This window comes from Bufo bufo, chromosome 2, assembly GCF_905171765.1.
Source record: "Bufo bufo chromosome 2, aBufBuf1.1, whole genome shotgun sequence".
Taxonomy (NCBI): Eukaryota; Metazoa; Chordata; class Amphibia; order Anura; family Bufonidae; genus Bufo; species Bufo bufo.
This window is the reverse complement of record NC_053390.1, coordinates 219229676-219248789: the sequence shown is the minus strand read 5'-3', so window position 1 is coordinate 219248789 and position 19114 is coordinate 219229676. Positions and strand designations below refer to the sequence as shown.

Here is a 19114-nt window from a genome sequence, read left to right as displayed (position 1 = left end):
TTATGCTGCACTGTGGTATTTGGTTCTGCTGCGGCAGTATCTTATGCTGCACTGTGTTATTTGGTTCTGCTGCGGCAGTATGTTATGCTGCACTGTGGTATTTGGTTCTGCTGCGGCAGTATGTTATGCCGCACTGTGGTATTTGGTTCTGCTGGGGCAGTATGTTATGCTGCACTGTGGTATTTGGTTCTGCTGGGGCAGTATGTTATGCTGCACTGTGGTATTTGGTTCTGCTGGGGCAGTATGTTATGCTGCACTGGTATTTGGTTCTGCTGCGGCAGTATGTTATGCTGCACTGTGGTATTTGGTTCTGCTGGTGGAGTCTTATGCTGCACTGTGGTATTTGGTTCTGCTGGGGCAGTCTGTTATGCTGCACTGTGGTATTTGGTTCTGCTGGGGCAGTCTGTTATGCTGCAATGTGGTATTTGGTTCTGCTTGGGCAGTCTGTTATGCTGCACTGTGGTATTTGGTTCTGCTGCGGCAGTATGTTATGCCGCACTGTGGTATTTGGTTCTGCTGCGGCAGTATGTTATGCTGCACTGTGGTATTTGGTTCTGCTGCGGCAGTATGTTATGCTGCACTGTGGTATTTGGTTCTGCTGGGGCAGTCTGTTATGCTGCACTGTGGTATTTGGTTCTGCTGGGGCAGTATGTTATGCTGCACTGTGGTATTGTTGGCCCTGCCTACTTGTATTGTCCCTGCTTTCTGTCAGTTTAGACATGCCTACAAGGTGGGGCCACTTTTAGTTTTTTAGTTTTTTTCCCCCCAGTTTAGTTGAGTAAGAGCGATATCCCTCCTACACCGGGCATGAGGACATTACCACTGGCATTTAGCTAGTTAAAGTACAGTAGGCTCCTTCAGGTCATTATACTTGGGGACGGTGACCTCCTTTTATGACTCCTTTTCCTGTAATAAAATAAAAATATATAAGGTTGTTTTTCAGCATTGTGGACTTTGCACTGGACTCTTCGGGAGGTGGAGGATTGCTGTAGACTTTTATTAGTGCACTATTTGCATTCTGTGATGTACTAGTCCTGGAGTTACAATGCGTTCCTTAGTACTATGGCATAGATTTACTTGTCTGAGATGCCAGATCCATGAAATACTGCACCAAATTTTTTCATGAAATTGAATCTTCTTATACTCCATTCCTTTTGTATTATTCATGCATTTCAGTGATTTCACTATTTTAGCTATAATTCCTACATCTAGTCATAAAGGGCATTCAATTGTGTATCCCAATGTAACGCTGAGATTCTGAAATGTACTAGTAAATATTGTGTGACATCGTTCTCTGCTGAAATGAGCTCTATCTTGTAGTAAACAATACCGCCCTCTGTAGTGGCTGCTGCAAAACAGTCAATGACTTTGTATTTGGATAGTGACGAGACGGGAAAACTCAATAACAAGTGGCGATTTGTCTGTTGATGGAGGTTATGTCATTGTTCATTTATTGTTTTTCAGTGCCTTTCTTAGCTGTTAAACAAGAACAGCTCTCTCCCAAGAGCCAGCCGAGCCAGCCTGAGAACCTAGTGATGCAGACCACCCAAGAGAGCTCCATTTTTAGGGGTAGGATCTGATGTCACTTTCTTATAAACATTTGTGTAACTGTATAAATGTATCAGTTTGCATGATAAAATCATTGTTAAACCACCCCAATACTATGGCACAAAAAACCTGTTGTATATTCTGACGCTTTTCGAAAAATATAGATATAACCACTTATTTATTTAGAGGGAGTCTGTTAACGGTTTTGACATGGCAAAACTACTGACAGAACTAGGTAGTGGCCATGGACAGCTGTTTAAACGGACTGCCCCTCGTGCTCCTGGCATTGAGCTGCCTCATAACCCCTCCAGCTTGCTCTAAGTGACTGCTGTAGCATCCAACCAGGAGACTACTGTAGAGAGCGCTACAGATGTGAGAGATCGCCCATGGGGCACTTGCGAAAGAGTCATGCACCTGAATAATAGTTGGTTTTCACAGTGCTCCTGCTGTCCAGGAACGTACTTGGTGATGTTATCCGTTTTACCGGGTCAGCGGGGTGTGCTCTCCTTCACTTCTGGAAATAGGAGCATGTCCCAGAGATGGCACCCGCACCTATCTGACATTAATGGCATATCCTAGCGATATTCCATCAGTGTTTGAGATGGGAATACAGTACCTCTTTAAGCACATTTCAGCCCAGCACAAACTAGAACAAGACTATGAAAGGTCACTCTTGATAAATTCCCTGAGAGTCTAGCCTTATTGAACCACAATGTGGAAACTGTTATTATACAGGGTGTCCCTTTCCGAAAGAGCTCAGTTGGTTATCAGTGCAAACACCTAAAAACTGGAAAATATTACAGAGCACTGGATAAAAGGATGTTTTTATAGAATTTTTGGGTATGCAAACGGTACGTTTCTGAACTATTTCAGCTACTTCATAAAGAGATCTCCTAGACCTTTTTGGTAGTAGCGCTGTGTGTTATATTCCGCATGATCATTGTTTAATTCGATGACCAACTGAATTCAGGTTTTTTCTCTTAGTATCTCCGAGTGAGTAGGGCAGCTGTGACTTTCTTTATTGGTAGTCATGCCTAACTCCACAACAGAGAAGGCTTGTACATATGTCATTTTTGCAGTTTTTGATGCATTATTTTTGAAGGCATTAGAAAGCTGCCTTAAACGTGTCATAGGACCCTTGGCCAGGTGAATAAAATATCCCCCATCCAGCATTTCTTAATTGCCCATAGTTGGTGCCCTATGAAGTACTTTGAGTTTCATGAGTACCTGATATTAGTAATTTTCTGTAAATCGAACAAACTTCGAAGGATTTGTTCTTCCAAGTACCTTTGCCATGGCTATGTATTGCCACTAAGGATGTGGATTGGTCGCTCTCCTCCGGTCAGTAATACTACCCCTGAACATAGTCTTATAATGATGGCTGTAATGAGATGAACACTAATAATGGTATGTAGATGTCTTTGTTCATGTTTCATAATACACATTATAAAAGACTGTGTCCTTGGTCGGATTTGAACCAAGGACCCCAGCACTGCAAGGCAATAGTGCTAACCACTGTGTAGCCACCGTGCTGCCCATCATTCATCGACTTCTATTGACAAGTGTTGTGGCCATGCTCTGGGATCGTGGTGGTGGTCACTTTGCAGGAGGGTCGTCTGTGATCACCACTTACTGCGAATAGTGGATTCCCTATATAGTTTACCTTCCATTGTAATCTTGCCTGTGATAAGATGACTGCTGAAAAGTAATCTCTAGAGAACGGAAAGTGGCAGTCTATTATGAATATGAAAAAAAAAAAAAAAAGTAGTAGTTCATTTTCTGACTATAGATTCCCTTTAAGTTCCACCCCTATTTTACCTGAGAGTGCCCAAAACAGGAAAACCCCTTTAATAAAAACTAGCATAACCTCCCTTCCCCCCTTACCATTGTTTTGTCTGTTGGGCTCTCTAGAAAAAAAATCTGGACGGACTGCAAACATGGTGTAAAGCGAGCTCCGTACAGTATTAGAATGTATTGGCTCAGATGACTTTGCAAGACTTCGTGTGATAACTTCATAAATTGATTTGTACTGTAAAACTATTTCCCGAACTCTGGTTCGGTTCCAAGTGGTACCTTCGCTCATCCCTAGTCATTAGTATAAAAATCTTGGAAAACCTTAGATAAGTTTTTCATTTATTATTTATAGCCAGTTTTTGAGACCTAAGCTACATGATCTGATGTAGGAATACACCCACGACAATCAATGCATGTACCTCCCATTTGGCAGTATGCTGGAACACCTGTGGCCTCTAGGTTTGGGATCAAAACGAGGAGCAAGATTCATTACCTGCAGTAACCCTGTCCTGTGCTCAGTATAATTAAAATCAAAGTGCAGCTAGGGTTACAAGGATCAATGAATATAGTGGAGTTCTTCCCAAGACGCATCATTTCATAATGCATCTCTGTAGCTGATCCCTCCATCTTCTGATATAGCTACACTAATCTTCTCCCGTCCACAGCATATAATCAGCTTGCACACTATCTCTTCAATTTGTTGCTTTTTACTTGGAAAGTTTCAAAGCATACAGTATGTGGATACCTTACAATGACGAGATCAAAGTGGTTTACGCAGTTGATTCAGATTAGGAGCGCTTCCATTCAGTAGTCCATGTGGAGGCTCTGCAGGAAAGGAATGTGCACTGGTGTCTGCCAATGTGACATTTCAGGGGACCTCCCCATTCTTCAGGCATGCAACCTGTTGTCAGTGTCCACCTTAAAAAGCCCACCCATTCAGGGGTTTGCCACGTGATTGTTGAACATCTAAACATACAAATTCATCATTCAAGCAATGTACTACTTATGATGATTAATCCAAACTATCAATAAATAATACTCTGCGCATAAATTCATGTATGAGAGAACCAGCAGATAAAAACTAAACCAATCATCACATAAGGATCAGAACCAGCTCAATGAAACTGCAGTTTCACGAGGCCATTTTCATGTTATAGAGCTGAAAGAGCGGAGTATATATGTGTATGGATATATAGATATAGATATAAAAGATTCAGTATATTCTCTACTCATTTTCTATGCTCATCAGTCGACAATGTGGTCCTACTCAGTGGTTGACAGCTACTGTACAGTATCTCTATGCAAGCTCATATAGGAAAGGCCTCTGTCAGTCATTGATTGAGACAGCCTAATGTACCCCTAAGTAGGGATTTTAAAGGGAACCTGTCACCGGGATTTTGTGTATAGAGCTGAGGACATGGGTTGCTAGATCGCCGCTAGCACATCTGCAATACCCAGTCCCCACAGCTCTCTGCGCTTTTATAGTGTTAAAAAAAAACGTTTTGATCAATATGCAAATTAACCTGATGTGAGTCCTGTATCCGGAGATGAGCCCAGCACCGCCCCGCGTCCTCTGAATCTCCTCCTTGCTGGCTGATGTCACAGAGCTGGAGCGCCGAAATCTCGCGATGCGCGAGCTAGCGCATGCGCAGTGTCGGCATCATGTTCATTCCCTGTGCTGGCATCAGCACAGGGAACGAACTACGCATGCGCTAGCTCGCGCATCGCGAGATTTCGGCGCTCCAGCTCTGTGACATCAGCCAGCAAGGAGGAGATTCGGAGGACGCAGGGCGGTGCTGGGCTCCTTTCCGCTGGACTTATCTCCGGATACAGGACTCATATCAGGTTCATTTGCATATTGATCAAAACGTTTTTTTAACACAATAAAAGCACAGAGAGCTGTGGGGACTGGGTATTGCAGATGTGCTAGCGGCCATCTAGCAGCCCATGTCCCCAGCTCTACGCACAAAATCCTGGTGACAGGTTTCCTTTAAATAATAATTTACAACCTATACTGAATCTTTTCCCATAAATCTATATATCAATCTGCTCTGCTCCTCCTGCTTTATAACATGATGGTGATGGGTTGGATAGCATTTTCCTGGTGGCAGGTTCCCTTTTAAAGAGAGTAATGTGCAGGCAGCATGTTATAGAGGAGGAGGAGCTGAGCAGATTAATAGATGGTTTTGTGGGAAACTATTCAGCAAAAATTATAATTTTATACATTTAATTCTCTGCTTATTCTGAGTTCAGTAGTCCATCTTATGATAAGTGTGGACCATCTTATCAGTGACTGACGTTTATTTCTATATACACACTTAAGGCTGTATTACATTAAAAGATTTTGCATGCGATTTTTGGGAGGGAAACGTTCCTTCCCAGCAATCGCCTGCTCGTTAGTGGAGGAGGCCGCTGCTATTACCATATCGGGAGGAGCCATCGCTAATGCCATTGCTCGTCCTCATACTGACTAGTTGTTTGCCGGCAGCAGACTGTGATAAGACAGCACGATCTGCCACCAGCAAGAGATGATTTTTAAGCCTGCTTAAAAATCTGAATTGCTTGATGAATGAGCGTTTGCTTGCTCATTGGGTAATCGGCGGCAGTATTACACTGCCAGTTCATCACTAACAAGATATAAAGGACAAGATTTACTGAATCTTTTCCAACAAAACAATATATCAGTCTGCTCAGCTCATCCTGCTCTGTATCATGCTGCCTGCAGATTGCACTGCATTTTATGATGACAGGAGGTGGTTCCCTTTAATTATTCTGTACTGTATATCTAGTATATAGTCAGGTCTATAAGTATTGGGACATCGACACAATTGTAACATTTTTGGCTCTATACACGACCACAATGGATTTGAAATGAAATGAACAAGATGTGCTTTAACTGCAGACTGTCAGCTTTAATTTGAGGGTATTTACATCCAAGTCATAAGAACGGTGTAGGAATTACAACAGTTTGCATATGTGCCTCCCACTTGTTAAGGAACGAAAAGTAATAGGACAATTGGCTTCTCAGCTGTTCCATGGGTGGGTGTGTGTGTTATTCCCTCATTATCCCAATTACAATGAGCAAAAAAAAGGTCCAGAGTTAATTTCAAGTGTGCTATTTGCATTTGGAATCTGTTGCTGTCAACTCTCAAGATGAGATCCGAAGAGCTGTCACTATCAGTGAAGCAAGCCATCATTAGGCTGAAAAAACTAAACAAACCCATCAGAGAGATAGCAAAAACATTAGGCGTGGCCAAAACAACTGTTTGGAATATTCTTAAAAAGAAGGAACGCAACGGTGAGCTCAGCAACACCAAAAGACCCTGAAGACCACGAAGAACAACTGTGGTGGATGACCGAAGAATTCTTTCCCTGGTGAATAAAACACCATTCACAACAGTTGGCCAGATCAAGAACACTCTCCAGGAGGTAGGTGTATGTGTGTCAAAGTCGATAATCAAGAGAAGACTTCACCAGAGTGAATACAGAGGGTTCACCACAAGATGTAAACCATCCTCAAAAACAGGAAGGACAGATTAGAGTTTGCCAAACGACATCTAAAAAAGCCTTCACAGTTCTGTAACAACATCCTATGGACAGATGAGACCAAGATCAACTTGTACCAGAGTGATGGAAAGAGAAGAGTATGGAGAAGGAAAGGAACTGCTCATGATCCTAAGCATACCACCTCATCAGTGAAGCATGGTGGTGGTAGTGTCATGGCGTGGGCATGTATGGCTGCCAATGGAACTGGTTCTCTTGTATTTATTGATGATGTGACTGCTGACAAAAGCAGCAGGATGAATTCTAAAGTGTGTCGGGCAATATTATCTGCTCATATTCAGCCAAATGCTTCAGAACTCATTGGACGGCGCTTCACAATGCAGATGGACAATGACCCAAAGCATACTGCAAAAGCAACCAAAGAGTTTTTTAAGGGAAAGAAGCGGAATGTTATGCAATGGCCAAGTCAATCACCTGACCTGAGTCCGATTGAGCATGCATTTCACTTGCTGAAGACAAAACTGAAGGGAAAATTCCCCAAGAACAAGCAGGAACTGAAGACAGTTGCAGTAGAGGCCTGGCAGAGCATCACCAGGGATGAAACCCAGCGTCTGGTGATGTCTAAGCGTTCCAGACTTCAGGCTGTAATTGACTGCAAAGGATTTGCAACCAAGTATTAAAAAGTGAAAGTTTGATTTATGATTATTATTATGTCCCATTACTTTTGGTTCCTTAACAAGTGGGAGGCACATATGCAGACTGTTGTAATTCCTACACTGTTCACCTGATTTGGATGTAAGTACCCTCAAATTAAAGCTGACAGTCTGCAGTTAAAGCACATCTTGTTCGTTTCATTTCAAATCCATTGTGCTGGTGTATAGAGCCAAAAATGTTAGAATTGTGTCGATGTTCCAATATTTATTAAAGTAACTTAATCATATCTGTTCCTCTTTGGAACCCTCAAAGCATGCTTTATTCCTTTTTGTAATTTTTATAGCACATATTTTCTGCCAATGATTGAACTAGGAAATACATAGTGTAAGAAAAATAGTTTAAGATTTTTTCTTAATCCTTGTAAAATAATGTTGTAATAATGTTTTTTTTTACTTTGTCACTTATCGAGCACTCTCAGTGCCGAACAGCAGCAACTGATGCCTTGCAGTTGTGATGATCATAACCTTGTTTAGTTGTTGTTTTATGTATTTCTGTATTTATTTTGCAGGAACAGCTCATGGAGGAAGTCTCACTAAAGGTTTGCCAAACAGTCGACCTCCTCCAGATCCTCAAATAACATACAGAGGGTCCATAACACATGTGAGTTCAATCTATGTACTGCAAATATAAAATGTGATCTTAATTTACATTTTGCACTGACACAACATTTTGCACACTTAAGGGCACTCCAGCAGACGTACTGTACAAAGGAACCATTTCGAAGATCATGGGAGAACACAGTCCTGGCAGGGTAGACCGAATGCGGGAGGAACCGCTGTCCAAAGGTCAGGTCATTTATAAAGGCAAGAAAGGCCACATCCTGTCCCTCGATGGCAAGTCTGGTGATTTCCTTTCCTTGGACCTGTTGTTAAAGACTGTAAATCATGATAATATAATAGGTTCCCTCTAAATTGTAGACATTCACTATTGTGTTCTTCTGAAAGTAATGACTGAGCAAATGCTGGACTTTTAAAGGCTGTCATGACATGGAAGTGGCTCAGTTAATGCATAAATGCCAAGGTTTCATGCAGTATGTAGGACAACCTACAAAAGTAAAATGTAATAGGAGGGTGTTAGTTTTTTTTTTTTTTTTTTTTTATTTCCGCCAAAACATATTTTACAATGGTTGGCATGTCGCTTGACTTAACCCTATGGTGATCTATGTTTGGTTTAGTAGAACTGTGAGTGGTCTTGATGAGCGTTACATGATATGTAACTAGTACAGTAAAGCAGTTCCAAACTAGCCCTCGGCCTGAATTCAGTCAAACTTAAAAGACTTGTCTAAGTAAAAAAAAAAAATATTCTACCAGGAGCACTAAATGTCAATAAAATATTCACCACTTATGGTACTCCTTTTCTCCTCTGCTACTTCTTGCGTCACACTTCTTTCCTGCAGAACTGATGTCCTCTTTCTGGCAGCAGCAGTGACGTTCCATGCCCATAGGTAACTCTGCAGCCACTCGTATGCCTAAGGCCAGTGCAGCGGTGGTGTGGTGTGTATGGGACATTACTGATGCGGTCAGGAAAACAAACACCGATGGGGAGGACCTGAGTAGGAAGATGGTATCACTTTGTTTTTTATTTTTAAAGTTTACTTACTTTTTAAGTTTAATTTTATTTTTTTCTATCAGACTTACAGTATATGGAGTCTGAGAAAAAAATTCCCTGAAATCCCATTCATGCAATGTGCTGTAGAGCCCCATAGAAGTGTTGGTAGCATATTACAGTTCTGTGCATTTGCAGGTATGTGTGAGATAGTAGGTTGTCCTAGATATTGCTCATTAAGCATTTCAGCATTTATCTGTCACCACAACTGTTCCAGTGTCCGTAACATGTACGGTTCAGTCTTTTGCTTCTATCCAAACCGAGAAGAGCAAATTATTCCCTTGGTTTTCTACGCTTACAACAACCATAAACTGTGGGGGAAGGGTTGGGTGTACTTTTCTTTTTTTTTTTACTCTTTCTGATTGATGTCATTTATTGGGGCATCCTCTGGGTATGAAGCTCTTTTTTTCTGTTGCGCTAATTAAAATTTGGATTTCTCTTTAGGAGATTAATTATCTAATACTAATAGAAACTGTGATATTAATCACATTCAGCAAAGAAAAAAAAAAGCAGGATTATGCAGAAGTATCTTTCCTGTTCTGCTGAGTGTTGTTTCCATGGAAAGATTAATCTCTGTTCTTTACTGTGCTGCTGAGTAGGGAACATGCAGGCCTCGTTGCTGCGAAAAACAAAGTAGCACGTTTTCTTGTCCCATGGTACATATCACACATTGTCCTGAAGCATTGGGCATTGCTGCGGTTCACTTTGGGGGTCTATTGTTGAAAACATAAGGGTCATTTATCAATCTGAAATACTTCTAAATTAGGCGTATTTCAGGCGCAGATTTCGGAGCAGTCTTTGACTTCTCCCCAATTACGACAGGTCTAAAATTGTGGGAGTGGACAGGCCCATCTTATTTACCATTATTTACGGAAAAAAAGGTCTAAATTTTAGCCAGCTCGGAAGCTGTCTTACATTTAAAACTGGCGCTGGATGCGCCGAAGTTATGTAGAGGCCAGCGCCTCTTCATAACTTTGGCGGATCCACCGCCAGATTAGGGCTTTTTTAAGACCAGCGTTGAAACCGCCGGTCTTAATAAATGTGGCCCATGATTTTTACTTGGCTGCTTGCTGTTATTGGGCTTGGAAATGTTGAATGGATAACAGTTTGCCCTTTTGACATTGTGTTCCTTTTTAGGCAGTTCACCTGCTCCAAACTCCAAAGACGATATTCGGACTGTTGGGTCCTCTCAAGAGGCAACTGCTCCCAAACGCACTTATGACATGATGGAAGGGCAGATGTCAAGAAGTTTACAAGTTCGGGACATACAAACAGCCTCTATAGAAGGTAGGTTTGAAAGCCTCTATAGGTCAGTAAAAAGAGTAAGGGGCTGTTCACATCACTCTCCACACTGATTTTTACGCTGGGGGAATATGTACACTGCTCAAAAAAATAAAGGGAACACAAAAATAACACATCCTAGATCTGAGTTAATTAAATATTCTTCTGAAATACTTTGTTCTTTACATAGTTGAATGTGCTGACAACAAAATCACACAAAAATTAAAAAATGGAAATCTAATTTTTAACCCATGGAGGTCTGGATTTGGAGTCACACTCAAAATTAAAGTGGAAGAACACACTACAGGCTGATCCAACTTTGATGTAATGTCCTTAAAACAAGTCAAAATGAGGCTCAGTAGTGTGTGTGGCCTCCACGTGCCTGTATGACCTCCCTACAACACCTGTGCATGATCCTGATGAGGTGGCAGACGGTCTCCTGAGGGATCTCCTCCCAGACCTGGACTAAAGCATCTGCCAACTCCTGGACAGTCTGTGGTGCAACGTGACGTTGGTGGATAGAGCGAGACATGATGTCCCAGATGTGCTCAATTGGATTCAGGTCTGGGGAATGGGCGGGCCAGTCCATAGCATCAATGCCTTCGTCTTGCAGGAACTGCTGACACACTCTAGCCACATGAGGTCTAGCATTGTCTTGCATTAGGAGGAACCCAGGGCCAATCGCACCAGCATATGGTCTCACAAGGGGTCTGAGGATCTCATCTCGGTACCTAATGGCAGTCAGGCTACCTCTGGCGAGCACATGGAGGGCTGTGCGGCCCTCCAAAGAAATGCCACCCCACACCATTACTGACCCAATGCCAAACCGGTCATGCTGGAGGATGTTGCAGGCAGCAGAACGTTCTCCACGGCGTCTCCAGACTCTGTCACGTCTGTCACATGTGCTCAGTGTGAACCTGCTTTCATCTGTGAAGAGCACAGGGCGCCAGTGGCAAATTTGCCAATCTTGGTGTTTTCTGGCAAATGCCAAACGTCCTGCACGGTGTTGGGCTGTAAGCACAACCCCCACCTGTGGACGTCGGGCCCTCATATCACCCTCATGGAGTCTGTTTCTGACCGTTTGAGCACACACATGCACATTTGTGGCCTGCTGGAGGTCATTTTGCAGGGCTCTGGCAGTGCTCCTCCTGTTCCTCCTTGCACAAAGGCGGAGGTAGCGGTTCTGCTGCTGGGTTGTTGCCCTCCTACGGCCTCCTCCACGTCTCCTGATGTACTGGCCTGTCTCCTGGTAGCGCCTCCATGCTCTGGACACTACGCTGACAGACACAGCAAACCTTCTTGCCACAGCTCGCATTGATGTGCCATCCTGGATAAGCTTCACTACCTGAGCCACTTGTGTGGGTTGTAGACTCCGTCTCATGCTACCACTAGAGTGAAAGCACCGCCAGCATTCAAAAGTGACCAAAACATCAGCCAGGAAGCATAGGAACTGAGAAGTGGTCTGTGGTGACCACCTGCAGAACCACTCCTTTATTGGGGGTGTCTTGCTAATTGCCTATAATTTGCACCTGTTGTCTATCCCATTTTCACAATAGCATGTGAAATTGATTGTCACTCAGTGTTGCTTCCTAAGTGGACAGTTTGATTTCACAGAAGTGTGATTGACTTGGAGTTACATTGTGTTGTTTAAGTGTTCCCTTTATTTTTTTGAGCAGTGTATGAGTACCCCAAAACTGTATTCAAATGTATCACTCTACAAATTTATTCACTTTAATGAAGCAAAAGATTAAATCTACTTTCGTCTGTCATCTTCTTCTTTTTTTTGTTTTGGAGCACACAGTATTGTAGTCTACCCCCATATTGTGTCCTACAGTTTTTGGGTATTCCTACTTATCCCTCTGGTGGAAAGATCAGAGGAGAGCTAAAATATATGTGAAGAGCCCCTAATATGCGCATACATTTGTCATTAGGATTTCTATAGCCTTAACCTTTAAAACTGGAAATTCTTTAGTTCTTCTGGCCTTTCACAATCATGCTTGTTATTTGGTTCATTTTCTTCTATACCTCTTATGGACACCATAAAATTTGCCTTGTAACTTTAGTAGAAATTGGACAGATTTTGAAATGTGCAGATTTAGCCTGTGTTTCCATTTTTTTTTTTTTATATATCTGTGTATGAAATTACTGTATATCTATTTGCTATGACGAATCTCTTTATTTTGCAGCTCCTTTTTGCTTGTTTTGTTTATGCAGGATTATAATATAGAGAGAGATACAGCAGTATCGCTACATGAAAAATACATTATATGGACAAAAGTATGGGGGCACACCTCTTAATCATTGAAATCAGGTGTTTCATGCAGTCCCATTGCAACAGGTGTATAAAATCCAGCCCCTAACCATGCAGTCTGCCTTTACCAACCTTTGTGAAAGAATGGGTCATCGTACAGAGCACACTGAATTAGAGTGTGGTACTGTAAAAGGGTTCCACCATTGCAGCAAGTCAGTTCTTGAAATTTCTTCCCTCCTAAAGCAAGTAACTATAACCGGTATTATTAGAAAATGGAAGCCTAGAAACCACAACAAATTAGGCAAGAATTGACAGATTATGTAAAGTTACAGAGCAGGGTCACCGAATGCTGAGGAGCATAAGGAATAAAAGTTACCAACGCTCTGCTGACTGAATAACTGCAGAGCTTCAAACCTTTTCTACTATTTACATCCGTACAAAAACTGCTCCGGGAGCTTCATGGCATTGGTTTCCATGGCTGAGCAGCATGCAAGCAGCCTTATATCACCAAGCATAATGGCGGACTCTGGAGCAGTGGAAACGTGTTCTGTGGAGTGATGAATGACACTTCTCTATCTGGCAGTCTGATGGATGAGTCTGGGTTTGGTGAATGCCAAGAGAACGTTACCTGCCTGACTGCACTGTGCCAACTGTAAAGTTTGGTGGATGAGAGATAATGCTGTGGGATTGTTTTTCTGGGGTTGGCCTAGGCCTCTTAGTTCCACTGAAGGGATGTCTTAATCCTTCTGCAAATAAAGACATTTTGGACAATTGTGTGCTTCCAAATGTGTGAGAACAGTTTCTGGAATGCCCTATTCCATCTTGAATTTGTGCCATTGTACAAAGCAAAGCCCTGACCTCTACTGCATCATGTACCTTTGTGATGAACTAAAATGAATATTACAAGTCTGACCCTCTCATCCATTATCCGTTTCTAACCTCACAAATTGGATAAAGAGGCACAGATTCCCACAGACACACTCCAAAATCGTGTAGAAAGCTTTCCCAGAGGAGTGGAAGTTGTTTTAGCTGCAAAGGGGAGGGAACCATCTCCATATTAATGCCCCTGGATTTAAAATGGGATGTACTGAGTAGTGTCCTAATACTTTTTTCCATACAGTGTAGATTGGAAGCGTTTTAGGTTGTTTAATTACCGCAAACATGAATGTCATAATATGTATGTATATATATATATATCTCTGTTTGTGTGCAGGTTTAATGGGAAGAGCAATTCCTGGTGACAGACATAGTCCACATGGCATGAAGGAACCACCACAGCATATACGAGGCTCTATCACACAGGGTAATCTTTACCATATTGTCACCTTTACATCTCTTGCTTTCATGTTTTTGTATTTTCTGAATTTAATTATAAAAATGTAGCTTACCTGTTAACGGGTGGCCCATGATAGAAATGCCTATTCTTGTCTCCAAAACGGACATGAATAGGACATGTTCTATTTATTTTTTTGTGGGACCACGGAACGGAGCAACAGATGCAAGACAGCACACAGTGTGTTGTCCGCATCTTTCTCGGCCCCATTGAAGTGAATGGGTCCGCATCCGAGCTGCAAAACATGCGGCTCAGATGCTGCCCCAAACAATGGTTGTGTGCATGAGCCCTTAGGCTGGATTCACATATGTCAGACATATATTCCTTCCATATTACCTCCCAGTATTATGGCCTGACCATGGTTTTAACTGACCCAAACTCTCAGCCCTATGAATCTCAGAAAATACACCCATATTATGCATAATTCTAGTCCAAGGATATCACCACGCATAGCAAGTCCACTGCAAATTTTCAGCAGCAGCTCTGGCTGAGTTCTACAGTGCCAAAATCTTTGGGTTTCAGTGCTTAAACGCTGCAGATTTCACCCTTTGCAGATATCTATAAACATAAATTGACCTGCTACGGTTTTAAAATCCACACCACATGTCAAGTTATGTGCAGATATCACTACAGACACACTCTGCCGCATGTGGATGAGATTGCTTTTAAGTCTCTTCCGCTTTGCTTCTACCTTAACCCCTTAAGGACTTGCCGAGCGGCTCTGCGTGCGGTGATCGGAACAGGATGTCAGGATGACAGGATGACAGCGGGCATCCTGTCACAACGCCGGGGGGGGGGGGGAGGGGGAGGGGGGGGGTCCCGTGACACCCCCCCCTTCCCCCTTCGTGTCGGCGATCGCCGCAAACCGCAGGTCAATTTAGACCTGCAGTTTGCGGCTTTTACCTTATGCTGTGGCGGGGATCGGAGGTGCCATCGGGTCCCCATGCGGCTGTAGGGGGGACCCGATTGCATGGAAGTCAGCGCGATGCCTTCCTTAGGAATCTGCACTGCCTTCCGGTGACGAGCCTGTGAGATCCAGCCCCCTGTATCTCACAGGCCGGAAGCTGTATGAGTAATACTCACAGTATTACTCATACAGCCAATGCATTCCTATACAGAAGTATTGGAATGCATTGTAAATGGGATTAGACCCCCAAAAGTTGAAGTCCCAAAGTGGGACAAAAAGTAAATGTAAAAAAAAAAGTTGAAAAAATAGTTTTCCCCCCCAAAAAATTTAAAGTTTCAAGTAAGAATAAACAAAAACGTAATTTTCCCCAAATAAAGTTAAAAAAAATTGCTAAAAAAGTTTACGTATTAGGTATCGCCGCGTCCGTATCGACCGGCTCTATAAACATGTCACATGACCTAACCCCTCAGATGAACACCATAAATAAAAACTATGCTAAATAAACAATTTTTTTTGTCACCTTACATCACAAAAAGTACAACAGCAAGCGATCAAAAAGGCGTTTGCCCACCAAAATAGTACCAATCTAACCGTCGCCTCATCCCGCAAAAAATGAGCCCTTACCTGAGACAATCGCCCAAAAAATAAAAAAACTATTGCTCAGAATATGTAGACACTAAAACATAATTCTTTTTGTTTCAAAAACTTTATTATTGTGTAAAACTTGCATAAATAAAAAAAAAAGTATACATATTGGGTATCGCCACGTCCGTATTGACCGGCTCTATAAAAATATCACATGACCTAACCCCTCAGATAAATACCGTAAAAAAAAAATAAACTGTGCTAAATAAACAATTTTTTGTCACCTTACATCACAAAAAGTGTAATAGCAAGCGATCAAAAAGTCATATGCACCCCAAAATAGTGCCAATAAAACCGTCATCTCATCCTGCAAAAATCATACCCTACCGAAGGTAATCGCCCAAAAACAGAAAAAATTATGGCTCTCAGACTATGGAAACACTAAAACATGATTGTTTTTTGCCTCAAAAATGAAATCAATGTGTAAAACTTACATAAATAAAAAAATAAGTATACATATTAGGTATCGCCGCGTCCATATCGACTGGCTCTATAAAAATATCACATGACCTAACCCCTCAGGTGAATGCTTTCAGACTATGGAAACATTAAAACATAATTGTTTTTTGTTTCAAAAAAGAAATCATTGTGTAAAACTTACATAAATAAAAAAAAAAGTATACATATTAGATATCGCCGCATCCGTGACAACCTGGTCTATAAAAATATCACATGATCTAACCTGTCAGATGAATGTTGTAAATAACAAAAAATAAAAACCGTGCCAAAACAGCTATTTCTTGTTACCTTGCCTCACAAAAAGTGTAATATAGAGTAAGCAAAAATCATATGTACCCTAAACTAGTACCAACAATACTGCCACCCTATCCCGTAGTTTCTAAAATGGGGTCACTTTTTGGGGGTTTCTACTCTAGGGGTGCATCAGTGGGGCTTCAAATGGGACATGGTATCAAAAAAAACTGTCCAGCAAAATCTGCCTTCCAAAAACTGTATGTCATTCCTTTCCTTCTGCGCCCTGCCGTGTGCCCGTACAGCAGTTTACGACCACATATGGGGTGTTTCTGTAAACTACAGAATCAGGGCCATAAATATTGAGTTTGGTTTGGCTGTTAACCCTTGCTTTGTTACTGGGAAAAATGGATTAAAATGAAAAATTTGCCCAAAAATTTAAATTTTGAAATTTCATCTCCATTTGCCAATAACTCTTGTGGAACACCTAAAGGGTTAACGATGTTTGTAAAATCTGTTTTGAATACCTTGAGGGGTGTAGTTTCTTAGATGGGGTCACTTTTATGGCGTTTCTACTCTAGGGGTGCATCAGGGGGGCTTCAAATGGGACATGGTGTAAATAAAAAACAGTCCAGCAAAACCTGCCTTCCAAAAACCGTATGGCATTCCTTTCCTTCTGCGCCCTGCCGTGTGCCCGTACAGCGGTTTATGACCACATATGGGGTGTTTCTGTAAACTACAGAATCAGGGCCATAAATATTGAGTTTGGTTTGGCTGTTAACCCTTGCTTTGTAACTGGAAAAAAATTATTAAAATGGAAAATCTGCCAAAAAAGTGAAATTTTGAAATTGTATCTCTATATTCCATTAATTCTTGTAGAACACCTAAAGGGTTAACAAAGTTTGTAAAATCAGTTTTGAATACCTCGAGGGGTGTAGTTTATAGAATGGGGTCAATTTTGGGTGGTTTCTATTATGTAAGCCTCGCAAAGTGACTTCAGACCTGAACTGGTCCCTAAAAATTGGGTTTTTGAAAATTTCTGAAACATTTCAAGATTTGCTTCTAAACTTCTAAGCCTTGTAACATCCCCAAAAAATAAAATATAATTTCCAAACATGAAGTAGACATATGGGGAATGTAAAGTAATAACTATTTTTGGAGGTATTACTATGTATTATAGAAGTAGAGAAATTGAAACTTGGAAATGTGCGATTTTTTTTAAAATAAATTTGTAAATTTGGTATTTTTTTATAAATAAAAATGAATTTTTTTTTACTTCAACTTACCAGTGTCATGAAGTACAATATGTGACAAAAAAACAATCTCAGAATGGCCTGGATAAGGCAAAGCGTTTTAAAGTTATCAGCACTTAAAGTGACACTGGTCAGATTTGCAAAAAATGGCCAAGTCCTTAAGGTGAAATAGGGCCTTGAGGGGTTAAATACTGTGGATACTCTGCATACAGTTCTGCTGCAGAGAATCTGAGCATTTATGCTTCATCATACCTTAAATCTGGCCATACACACAATGCATTCCTAAAGACTTCAGACCCGTTAACATTTTTCACAGTTTAAGTTGTGGCCTTGTATTAAAATAAAAAATAATGTTCACATCTTTCCCCATCATTCTGCACTCAATACCCCATAATGACAAAGTGAAAACAGAATGTCCAACATCTTTGCTAATTGAAAAGGAAAAACTAAAATCTTGCATTGACATAAGTATTCAGACCCTTTACTCAGTACTTAGTTGATGCACTTTTGGTTGTTATTACAGCCTCTAGTCATCTTGGGTGTGATGCCACAAGGTTTGCTCACCTGGATTTGGAGGTTTTCTACCATTCTTCTTTGCAGATCCTTTCAGCTTTGTCAGGTTGGATGAGGACCATCGGTGGACAGCCATTTTCAGGTCTCTCCAGAGATGTTTGATTTGGTTCAAGTCAGGGCTCTGGCTGGGCCACTCAAGGACATTCACAGAGTTGTCCCTTAGCCATCCCTGTGTTGTCTTGGCTGTATGCTGTCATTGTCTTATTGGAAGGTAAACCTTCGGCCCAGTTTGAGGTCTTGAGAACTCTAGATCAGATTTTCCTTAAGAATATCTGTATTTTGCTCCATTCAACTTTCCCTAAAAATTTTAGTTTTTCCTATTTAATAAATTTGCGAAAAATTCTAAAATTCTGTTTTCACTTTCTCAATATGGGGTATTTTAGCAGTCCACAACAAAATGAAAGAGTCTGAAGACTTTTAGAATGCATTGTATGAGTAGCTGGTTAGGTTGTAAATATTGGGCACAAAACAGCAGTGTCCAATATAGAAGTATAAAAATGCTTAATATGAATAGCTATACTTCTACTGTTATAGTGTGCCAACATTTTTCATATATATTATACTCCTGGAAAATCCCTTTGATTCTGTTTGGTCGCATTTTATCCAACATTATATTGTATTGTATTTAGCATAGTTTTCACTTTGGGTTATTGTAAATCTTCTGTAAGTCATTAAAGTGTCCATCCCAGGTGTCATGTGATGTATTTGAAATGTAAAAATATTTTACTCAGCCAGGGACATTATTCGGGTACCTGATGTTTTTCTTGGGACGGTGGATTCCTACCGCTTAATACTTTGTTACATTTTAGCCCAGACGCATAGATTAGACCATGTGAAGTCAGTTTTGCATACAGAACTGACAAATGCTGCAAGTAAGGACACAGCCCTGAGTGTTGGGTGTCTGCTTATTTGATTTTAAAATGTGCAATTTGTATTTAGTCAAAGTAAAAAAAAAAAAAAAAAAAAAAAAAAAAGGTATTTTAACCAGCTTGTGGCAATTTATGGTAAGTAACTAT

At 41.2% G+C, this 19114-nt stretch overlaps 1 protein-coding gene across 1 annotated transcript in view; it reads left to right on the top strand.

Annotated features, from left to right (window-relative positions):
- NCOR2 (nuclear receptor corepressor 2) overlaps positions 1-19114 on the top strand; it is a 450727-nt gene that overhangs the window by 386506 nt on the left and 45107 nt on the right. Inside the window, 5 exon segments of the mRNA XM_040416221.1 lie at positions 1465-1569; positions 8069-8160; positions 8243-8393; positions 10303-10452; positions 13911-14000. Coding sequence (XP_040272155.1) covers positions 1465-1569; positions 8069-8160; positions 8243-8393; positions 10303-10452; positions 13911-14000 — 588 coding nt within the window.